Source organism: Rhamphochromis longiceps, linkage group LG6, assembly GCF_057381845.1.
Source record: "Rhamphochromis longiceps isolate RC_006_pf linkage group LG6, R_longiceps_female_GT1.1, whole genome shotgun sequence".
Lineage (NCBI taxonomy): Eukaryota > Metazoa > Chordata > Actinopteri > Cichliformes > Cichlidae > Rhamphochromis > Rhamphochromis longiceps.
In genome coordinates this window covers 46123380-46134723 of record NC_140562.1, presented here as the reverse complement: position 1 = coordinate 46134723, position 11344 = coordinate 46123380, and the positions used below count along the sequence as shown (strand labels likewise).

Sequence of the window (11344 nt, the reverse complement as noted above, 5' to 3'; positions counted from 1 at the left end):
CACTATCTCTACTTTCAAGATTCAAACTTTACTTTCTGCTGAAGCAGTTACAGTGTAGAGCACTTTGAGGTGACTTTGATTTGGCGCTGCATGACTTGAACTGAATTCCTCCTTGTGTCTCTCAGTGTCCGTCGACGGCGTGGAGTGGAATGACGTAAAGTTTTTCCAGCTGGCAGCTCAGTGGCCGACACACGTCAAACACTTTCCTGTTGGAATCTTTGGATACAACAAACCCTGACCTTGCTCGCTCTCATCGTTGTCCGGATCACATGACCTCCCTGCGGATGCATCGTGTTGAGCTGCTGGTCATGATGGGCAGTAAACCTGTAACCCCTCCTCGTCCTCTCAGTGTCAGCAGAGCAGCAGAAACCTTGTTTGCCTTTTTCTCTCACATCATGTTGGAGTAGAAATACTTGTACCTCATCAGAAAGTTTTTTATGTGATGGATGTGTCTGACACGGAGTAAGTAATGCGCACATGTTTGTCCTGTATTAATATTAATGTTAATAATAGCATCTTTTATATATGGCTCAGATGAGTTGGTTAATTGGATTTTTAAGGAGTAGTCTTTCAGTGGAACTCATTAAAATTGGCCAGAGCCTCTGTTTGAAGTGACTCTGAACATTTCTGTAACAAAAACACAGAGAAAAAGATCCCAGAGGGGACATAGGGTCCACAAAGAGACAAAAACAGCAGAGACAGCTACAAACATGCAAAACCAACGGTGTGGTGTGACTGTTTTAACCCTGTGAGGTCTGTCATCAAAGGTGCGAACAGCCAGGAACCCTTAGAGAAAGCTTTGTTGGAAAAGCTTGAATAGTTTTATATTCATGTCAGTTACAGTTACATAAACTTTATTTTGTGTCTTCAGAGAACTTTTTAACAAACAAAACCAAAAGTTTCACATTCTGATTCCTCAGAGAGCTAATGGTCATATAGAACCAACAGTCCTCAAAGCTCAGCCTTTAACCTTGTGTCATCGGTGTTTGTGTTTTTTTCCGATGTTTGTGTCAGCAGTTTGTCATACAGTAGAGCTTTAACCCTTCACAGGGACGTTGGTTTTGTAAAATATCAATAAACACACCTGAAATTGTTGCTTTTCTCTTACCTAGCTCCCTAACTGTGAGCTATCGATGCACCTGTCAGGTTTACATCGCAGCCCTCGTTTAGTATAATACATGTATAATATTGTAGTATTTATAATATTCTGCTCTTTGTTGACATGAAATTGATGCCTTGGATTTGAGCAGACATTTCTGTGATCCAGTCAAAGAGGAGAACGATTTACTGACACTCTACTTTAATACTTGAAACAAAGACACTGCATTATGAAGACGCAACTAATGTTTACATCACCCAAGCAGCCAATCACATGACAGAATTTTGTCTTTGCTAACAGATTTCTGTCATCGGTGTAGGAACTCACACTCAAGCATACATCGTTATTTCCTCAGTGTTTGACTCCACTGAAGCAGCAGCTCAGGTCCAACTCAAGCCAGCTGCTGTTCACAGCATCTCTGATTAAACTCTCCCTTTATTCAAACTCAGTGCAGATATTAATGTAGGTGCAACACTACCCTCCGAGTCACCTAAAACACTAAAAGTCACTCCGGTTCTCCTTAATCGCCACGGCTACTCGTGATGTGGTTTAAAGTCCATGCACGTCAAAATTAAATAGTTTACATTAGACATCGCTGAAAGGTTCGGATGGATTTTTTACATGGTTGGGAGGTATGTGAGAATGAAAGTAGTCACCATTGCTCAGCAGCCAGAGAACAGTTCAATATGGACACCAGAGTCAGTCAGTTTCAGTTCTCAGGGTTCCACTAGAACCTTCAGGGATCCTTCACAGCAGAAGAGAGTCCATCGGGTACTGTCGGAGCCTTTAGAAAGCCATCAAAGAGGTTTTGAGCCTCTCACTGAGGGTTTGCAAATATGTGACCCCAACCATGTGACGCTTACTTGTCTGCCATTTTGGATCATGGTGATACTGTAGAATCAGGTGAATAGTACTCAGGTCACACAGGCCTAGAGAGCGGCTGCAACCATCTGTTTGTGAGGGAAACTGCAGTATTAAACCACTGGTTGTAAGTTGTTGCTGGAGGCTGATGGCAGTTGTTGTGGTCTTATTACTTTAAAGGCAAACTTTCTGAACTTCCAGTGGGTGTTGCTGGGAATTTGCAAGGATTTGAAGACAAATGTGAAAAACTACATTTCCCCATGGCAACCTGGTAGCAACCAAAGCAATCACTCTGAGTTTTCTGCTGCAAACCTTTTTTTGCATCTAATTTCACCCAGTGAGAGGCAGAAATCACCAGCAACCACTGCAAATCAGTCAGGAAATAGACATTTTCCCACAGCAACCAGTGGTTGTATCACGTCTGATGTGGCAGACAGCTCTCGAGCAATGTGCACATGGCGTCACATGAGAAACTTCTGTACCTTTAGTAGAACCTTAAAGAACTCCGATATTCAGAGATAGGTGAAAAAAGAACAAACAAAACTTTTTAGAAACCTGTTGAAATGTTCATCAATCTAAACTTTCAGACAAGTAACAAATTATAGAAACTGCTAAGTCACTAGATTTTATTCAAACCCTTAAAAAAGCCACCCAGTATGATTGTAACCCCAACCCATTCAAGATGTTTTTTAAAATGTATTTTATTTTGTTTTATGTGCCTGTTCATGATCATGATCGTGAAGAATGTGAACTGAACTACAGCGAATCCATTCAGGTCAATCCCTCTTATAACCTTTAGATATGCAGCAAATGTTTGACAATAGCCCACTGGTATATGCAGCAACCTAGAATCCAACAGAAAAGTCCTGAAGAGGGTCTGGAGTGGCACTGTTAGAAGCCCTTTACATGGCAGTAGGCTTCCAGGGAGGAGAAGACGATGTACATTAACCACAGGCTGAAGAACAAGCAAGTGGTGAGGATCTTTGGGATACGGGGTCCACCTAGCTCCCCGCCAATCTCCGGTCGGCGGCGGTAGATGAGCACAGCGATGCAGATAAATGCGAAGATGGTGAAGAGTGTGACGGAGAAGGCCAGTGTGCCAGGGCTGACCTTGAACTCCTGACCTTGGGTGTAGTGGTAGACAGCAGCGATTGACCAGGCCACGCCAATACCTAGGAAGACATTGACGGCGTTGCTCCCCGTCACATTTCCAATGGAGGCATCGGCATATTGGTCCTGAATGGCTGCCACCTTACTGGCAAAGGTGTCTGATGATGAGAAAGTGGAGAGAAGATATGTTTGAGGAGATAAAAAGGGCTTGATGCATGCTCAATCATCCAGTTAAAGAAATTCCCCAAAATTAATTCTGTTCATCTGGCTGTACAGAAGATACATAAAGGGCTATGCCTTTAAGACCAATTGTCTGTATGATCAACTCAGTCACCTATAACATCTCTAAGTTTCTGGCTTTGACCTTCAACCCTGCAGCTCTGAACACCACATCCAGAACACTTTGGATTTTGTTGAGAAGTTGAGAGATGTCATCATGGAGGCAGATGAAACCATGGTCTCGTACGACGTTACACCTCTCTTCACTTGCATCCCAGTCACGGATGCGTTGGAGGTAGTTCGTAAGAGATTACAGGATGACCCCAACCTCAGCAGCAGGACCGCTCTCAGCATCGACAGTGTGTGTTTGAACTGTGTCTTCATTCCACCTACTTCACATACAAGGGTCAGTTCTACAGGCAGAAACATGGGTGTGCCATGGGCTCCCAGTTTCACCCATCGTGGCCAATTTGTACATGGAGGAAGTGGAAAAGAGGGCTTTGCTATCCTACCCTGGAACACCACCAATCCATTGGATGTGGATGACACCTGGGTGAAAATCAAATCTCAGGACGTACCACAATTCACGGATCACATTAACTCGGTGGACCGACACATCAGATTCACCAGGGAGGATATGAACAGTGGCAGGTTAGCCTTCTTAGACTGTGAGATTTCCATCAGTAATGGAGGACATCTACAAGCTGACGTGTACCGTAAACCTTCACATACGGATCAGTATTTAAGGTTTGACTCTCATCATCTACTGGAGCACAAACTGGGCGTCATCAGGACGCTACAACACAGAGCGAACACCATCCCTACTGACACAGCAGCCAGGGAGGCAGAAGAACATCAAGAAGGCCCTGAGTAAATGTGGTTATCCCAGCTGGACTTTTGTCAAAGCTGGGAAGGCGCCTAAAGAAAGCTCCAGCTGATCCAGGAGAGAAGGACAACCGCTGCCTAAGCGAAAACCTGCAGTGATCCCGTACGTGTCAGGAGTATCGGAGCAGCTGAGACGCATTTTTTCTAAACACCGGGTCTCTGTGGCTTTTAAACCCCAAAACACGCTGCGCCAAAAACTGGTCCACCACCAGGATCGGGTCCCCCGACACAAACAGAGTAACATAGTGTACGCTGTTAAGTGCAGGAGGAGTGCCAGGATTTATACGTCGGGGAAACCAAACAACCTCTGGCTACAACACAGAAGAGCCACCTCGTCAGGCCAGGACTCTGCAGACTATCTACACCTACAGGCCAGTGGACACTCTTTCAATGATGAGGATATAACATCCTGGACAGGGAGGAACGCTGGTTTGAGGGCGGAGTCAAGGAGGCCATTTACGTGAAAAGGGAAAGACCATCTCTGAATAAAGGAGGGGCCTAAGGGTACATCCGTCACCATCTTACAATGCTGTGATTGCAGCCATTCCCCAACTCTCTGTGAATGGGACTCATGGCCATTGGTCAGTGGTTGTTGATCAGTGGTCATGAGAATTTGCATAATTAAGATTAAGGAGCTGACCTCCCAGCCCATTGTTCCTCAGTGGGCTGGTTTCAGTCATTATGCAAATGTACTGTTTATAAGATTGGAAACCTGAGACTGAAGAAGTCACCTGGATGATGATGATGAAACGTTTCTCCCACTGAAAACGTCCAGATGAACAGAATCAGAACCTTTGGGGTTTTCATACAGATAGTTCTGATTTAATGTGCTGTTGTTTGTTTGCTGTAATGTTTTTATTAGGATTTGCCTTGGACAAAATCTGAAGGACTGAAAGTCCTAGTAAAGAAAACGAGATGTTTGTGTTAGACCTGGTACAGAAGTGCCCAAAGCGACGAACACCACAGCGGTGACTGAGTCTTTGAGGCCCACGGTGCAGCCGAAATGCGACGCCAGGTCTCCGATCACTGCCGTCAACATGCCTATGACAGTGATGGAGACAACAAAACAGGCCCAACCATTCCAGTAGTCTGTAGGAGGAACGAAGGCGAACAGAAGCTTCCAAAAAATGGTGAGGAAGTGCATGACGTAGTCAAAACAAGAGGGCAGCTTCTCCTCTCCACATTCATCATCATCGCCTGAGGAGAGCAGAGCCAGGAATCAGTTTTAAAGCTTGGCTTGGGTACAGACTGGTAGCCCTTAATCAGGGCTTATATTAATGTTGGTTTTCATACCTGAAGAAGGACAGTTAGAGTTAGTTCATACCTGAGCTGACCGTGATGGCCTCCACAAACTGCTCCCTCCAGCTGTTGGTCCCAATCAGCAGAGCCAGGTTGGTCTTCTTAATGAGTTTATCTACTGTACTCTGAAACACATCCAGGAAACATCTAATGTCAGCTTCACTGCCCTGCTGACCATTTTGAAAATCAGCCACCTCACTTTAGCTTTTTCTATCTGATGCTGAATTCTCAGCGTTCATTTCAAACGATGACAGCATCTGAAGTTCAGTCTGAAACTGTCACACTGCCTGATGTGTAGAAGATAGCTGATGAAAGCCTACTTCAGATGTTCTCTCACTATCGGAAATTCTTCAGTTTCTGTGAGCATGATGCAAGGGAAGAGCGGACAGGAAGCAGGACCAAGAACCCATCATGATCATTTCAGGCTCAGTCCGACTTGTGCCTTTCTATTACAGACTCTTTCAGGCTAAGGACTGTTTATAGACCAGTCTGAATGTGGTGAACATCTGCATCTGACATAAAACTCCAGCTCTGAATGTTTCTCCACTGTTCAGCGGTCAAGGCAGCATATTCTGCCTTTAAGGGCCTAAAGACGCTTCAAGCAGATATCAAGAAGAAGTCTTCGTTTTGCTGACTCACCACTAGCTAGAATGTTGCAGGTGAACAGTGTCAGATCAGGGTGCAGAACCTTAAGCTTAACAAGTATAGCTTCACAAACCAGATGCCATTAGGTTTCAAAGAAAATCTCTTATATGCATTTGACCATTTAGCCATTTATGTAGGACATACTGATGAAAAATCCCACATAAAAGGCTAGAAATGCCAGATGCTCCAGCTATTCACGTTCCTCCTGGTTTAATGATGCAACTAAATGTCCGTTCAGTAACTCTGAAGGTAAAGCCATCAGCTCGACTTCAAAGGGAACAAAGTCAACATACTAGTCTTTCAGGTCACAGTCCAACATGCTATGTGGTAGGAGTGATGTATAAAATGTAAAGACAGTGTAGGGATTGGACTTCCTTGATGTTGGCAGGTGGATTTCTGAACTATCCGTTAATCTATGAGAGAGTTTTGGAGTGTCCTTTAGATCCGACTCGTCAGGCTAGTTCAGACTAAAGGACCTTTTTCTAATCACTGTTAGAGGAAGTCTCCTTTTTTATGTGTGCCCACATTGCAGGAACTATGTGGGAAAGTCCTTAGAATTCAGTTTTTGGGGTCATGGTACTCTCTTTCAATTAGTTATGTTAAAAACAGTTAGCGCTGAACATTTGAGGATTTTGTTGTTTTGTTAGTGGTACAAACAACAAAGTCCTGGTTGATCCTATCGAACGCCAGATCCATCACCCACAAACTTGACAAATTGGAGCTACAGATAGCCAACACAAGCTTTGCACGTAACTGCAGCATTATTCTTATTACGGAGACGTGGCTTCACCCGCTGATTCCCGACGCTGCAGTCGAGTTAGCAGGCCGCACGCTACACCGGCATGACAGAAACAGCAACTCAGGTAAAAGCAGAGGAGGGGGGCTATGTGTTTACGTGCATAACGAGTGGTGTTGTAACAGCAGGATCATTCACACACACTGTTCTCCTGATTTGGAGGTTCTGGCAGTCTCGTGCAGACCTTTTTACATCCCGAGGGAGTTTACAGTAGTTATTGTGATAGCTGTTTATATACTGCCGGATGCTAACGTTAGCACGGCTCTCAGCCTCTTGCTCAACACCATAAACAAACAACAGCTTGCCCACCCCGATGGGGTTTTTATTGTCGCCGGCGACTTTAACAAAGCGTGCCTAAAGACTGTGCTTCCTAAATTTGTCCAGTTCGTGGACTTTGCTACGAGAGGAGAACACACTTTGGACCATGTCTATTCAAACATCAGGCATGCTTTCAGAGCGACACCCCTCCCCCACCTGGCTGGATCTGACCACCTCTGCATGTCCCTCACCCCCACCTACACCCCCCTGCTGAGAAAAACAAAGCCCCAGACAAAGACAATAAAAACCTGGCCTGAAGGAGCCCTTTCTCAACTGCAGGACTGCTTCTCAACAACTGTATGGGATTTATTCTCCAGCCACAACCTCCAGGAGTACACGGACACTGTACTCTCGTACATCAGGAACTGTGTTGACAATGTCACCGTCAACAAAAGGGTCAGGGTGTTTCCAAATCAAAAACCCTGGATGAATAGCGAAGTGCAATCCCTCCTAAAAAGCCGCAACACTGCCTTCAAGTCAGGGGACAGGGCTGCGTATAGGGCGGCCAGGGCAGACCTGAGTAGAGGCATCAGGAAAGCTAAGGCTGCCTATAGGAGGAGGATTGAAGATCACTTTGCTGACAACGACCCCAGAAAAATGTGGCAGGGGATCAATCACATTACCAACTACAGAAGCAATAACCAGGCAACATCTAGGACTGATGCCTCACTGGCTGAGGATCTAAACAGTTTCTTCGCCCGCTTTGAGACGACCAGGCCCTCAGCTGCCACACCACTTCCACCCGCCCCCAGCACTGGCACACTAACACTTAGGGAGCACCAAGTGAGGTGTGTTCTAAGGTCAGTGAATCCCAGGAAGGCGGCAGGTCCTGATGGAATACATGGAAAGGTTCTCAGAGCATGTGCTGACGAACTGACCGGAGTCTTCACTAAAATCTTCAACCTTTCCTTGTCATCAAACACCGTCCCGCCCTGCCTCAAAACCTCCACCATCATCCCCATCGCCAAGAAGTCAGCTGTGGCCAGCCCAAATTACTACAGGCCTGTTGCACTTACGCCTGTAGTGATGAAGTGCTTTGAGAGACTGGTCTGTCAGCACATCAGGGCCGGTCTGCCTCCCACTCTGGACCCCCACCAATTTGCCGACAGGACAAATCGTTCCACCGAGGACGCTATCACCATAGCGCTCCACACTGCGCTGAGTCACCTGGAGCACCGAGGAAGCTATGTGAGAATGCTCTTTCTGGACTTCAGCTCAGCATTCAATCATATCATCCCAGAGATCCTGGTCCAGAAACTGTCTCACCTGGGACTCTCCACCCCCATCTGCCTCTGGATCAAGGACTTCCTGACAAATAGACCACAGTCTGTCAGACTCGGCCCCCACCGGTCCAGCACCATCACACTCAGCACCGGGTCTCCACAAGGATGTGTTTTGAGTCCCGTCCTGTTTACGCTCTACACATCCGACTGCTCCCCTACCCATCTCTCAAACACCATCATAAAGTTCGCGGATGACACCACAGTGGTTGGACTCATCTCAAGGGGGGATGAGTCGGACTACAGAGATGAGGTCAACAGACTGACTGAGTGGTGTTCAGTTAACAACCTCCAACTGAACACCACGAAAACTAAAGAACTTATCTTGGACTTCAGGAAGGGCAGAGCAGACCCGGCCCCACTTTACATTCACGGGAGCTGTGTGGAGAGGGTACACTCCATGAGGTTTCTGGGCGTGCAGATATCTGATGACTTCTCCTGGACTGCAAATACTACGGCGGTGGTTAAAAAGGCCCAGCAGCGTCTCCACTTTCTGAGAGTGCTCAGGAGGAACAACCTGGAGGAGATGCTGCTGGTGACATTTTACAGAGCCACCATAGAGAGCATCCTAACGTACGGCATAACAACATGGTATGCAGGGTGCTCAGCTGCAGACAGGAAAGTACTGCAGAGGGTCATCAACACAGCCCAGAAGATCACTGGCTGCTCTCTGCCCAGCCTGGAGGTCACTGCAAACTCTCGGTACCTCAGCAGAGCTGGCAATATCATCAAGGATCACTCTCACCCCAGCAACCAACTGTTTGAACTATTACCGTCAGGCCGACGGTACAGGTCACATAAAACCAGGACAAACAGATTCAGGGATAGCTTCTTTCCCAGAGCTATCACCGTAGTAAATAAGCACAAAAACAAGTGAACCTATTCCATACCGTCACTGTCATTATATTATGCTGCTATTCATACTGTCATCATATTAATGCTGCTATCCTGTATATATTGTACATACTATTGTTTGAGTACTTACGATTGTTTTTTTTGTACTTTTTATATTTTACATTTATATTTATTATTGAAACTTGCACCAAGGGAGTGGCACTCCAATTTCGTTGTACTCTGTACAATGACAATAAAGGCTATTCTATTCTATTCTATTCTATCTCTTGGTGCTCTCTGATGCAGAGTGGCCATCAGAGCTCCTCAGAACAGTTTCGTCTGAAAGGGGCTTACATATTTCACACTAACCCAAGAGAAACGTCTCCTACCTTGAACTCATACGACTCCTCGATGATCACCTCCAGTTTGACGTGTTCGCCCAGCATTGGCCTGCCCATCTCTGCAATCCTCCGCTCTTCTTCTTCTTTCTTTGTCAAAGGCTCCTCAGCCCCGTCCTCTGAATCAGAGAGGAAACATTAGGTTGTAGAGTCAACAAAAATACACTCAACAAAAATATAAACGCAACACCTTTGTTACTGCTCCCATTCCCCATGGGATGGACGTAGAGACCTAAAATTCATTCCAGATACACAATATAACCATCCCTCCCAAACAGTGGTCACAAATCAGTCCAAATGTGTGGTAGTGGGCACATCTGCTATATTGAGATAATCCATCCCACCTCACAGGTGTGCCACATCAGGATGCTGATCTGACATCATGAGTAGTGCACAGGTGTACCTCAGACTGCCCACAACAAAAGGCCACCCTGGAATGTGCAGTTTTGTCTCACAGCAAAATGCCACAGATGCCACAAGCAATGAGGGAGCGTGCAATTGGCATGCTGACAGCAGGAATGTCAACCAGATCTGTCGCCCGTGCATTGAATGTTCATTTCTCAACCATAAGCCGTCTCCACAGGCGTTTCAGAGAATATGGCAGCACATCCAACCGGCCTTACAACCGCAGACCTCGTGTAACCACACCAGCCCAGGACCTCCACATCCAGCAGGTTCACCTCCAAGATCGTCTGAGACCAGCCACCCAGACAGCTGCTGGAACAATTGGTTTGCACAACCAAACAATTTCTGCACAAACTGTCAGAAACCGTCTCAGGGACGCTCAACTGCATGCCCGTCGTCCTCATCGGGGTCTTGACCTGACTCCAGCTCGTCGCCGTAACAGACTTGTGTGGGCAAATGCTCACATTCGATGGCGTCTGGCACGTTGGAGAGGTGTGCGCTTCACGGATGAATCATGGTTCACATTGTTCAGGGCAGATGGCAGCTGAGAATGTCCCAGTTCTTGCATGGCCAGCATACTCACCGGACATGTCGCCCATTGAGCATGTTCGGGATGTGCTTGACCGGCGTATACGACAGCGTGTACCAGTTCCCACGAATATCCAACAACCTCGCACAGCCATTGAAGTGGAGTGGACCAACATTCCACAGGCCACAATTGACAATCTGATAGACTCCATGCGACGATGTGTTGCACTGCATGAGGCAAATGGTGGTCACACCAGATACTGACCGGTTCTGGGTCCCCAGACCCCCAATAGCGCAAAAAACTGCACATTCCAGGGTGGCCTTTTGTTGTGGGCAGTCTGAGGTACACCTGTGCACTACTCATGTCGTCAGATCAGCATCCTGATGTGGCACACCTGTGAGGTGGGATGGATTATCTCAATATAGCAGATGTGCCCACTACCACACATTTGGACTGATTTGTGACCACTGTTTGGGAGGGATGGTTATATTGTGTATCTGGAATGAATTTTAGGTCTCTACGTCCATCCCATGGGGAATGGGAGCAAAAACAAAAGTGTTGCGTTTATATTTTTGTTGAGTGTATTAAGATTCATTTACCTTATTATGTGAGAGAGCAGCTATTTATAAATATGCCTATTCTTGATACAGAAGCCAATATCTGTCA

General features: G+C 46.2%; 2 protein-coding genes across 7 annotated transcripts in view; one reads left to right on the top strand and one right to left on the bottom strand.

The window, feature by feature from the left end:
- The window catches only part of LOC146668934 (phosphofurin acidic cluster sorting protein 1-like), a 27585-nt gene extending 26443 nt beyond the window's left edge, over window positions 1-1142 (top strand). For both annotated transcript variants that reach the window (XM_085408183.1, XM_085408182.1), the window contains exon 24: window positions 126-1142. In XM_085408183.1, coding sequence (XP_085264309.1) covers window positions 126-238 — 113 coding nt within the window. In that variant the 3' untranslated portion in view covers window positions 239-1142. The remainder of the gene's footprint in view (window positions 1-125) is intronic.
- A 141-nt stretch (window positions 1143-1283) lies between these two features.
- slc8a1a (solute carrier family 8 member 1a) overlaps window positions 1284-11344 on the bottom strand; it is a 29162-nt gene continuing 19101 nt past the window's right edge. For all 5 annotated transcript variants that reach the window (XM_085408178.1, XM_085408177.1, XM_085408179.1 and 2 more), the window contains 4 exons: window positions 9736-9863; window positions 5499-5598; window positions 5105-5371; window positions 1284-3228 (listed from right to left, as the gene is read on the bottom strand). In XM_085408178.1, the coding sequence (XP_085264304.1) occupies window positions 2852-3228; window positions 5105-5371; window positions 5499-5598; window positions 9736-9863 (872 nt within the window). In that variant the 3' untranslated portion in view covers window positions 1284-2851. The remainder of the gene's footprint in view (window positions 3229-5104; window positions 5372-5498; window positions 5599-9735; window positions 9864-11344) is intronic.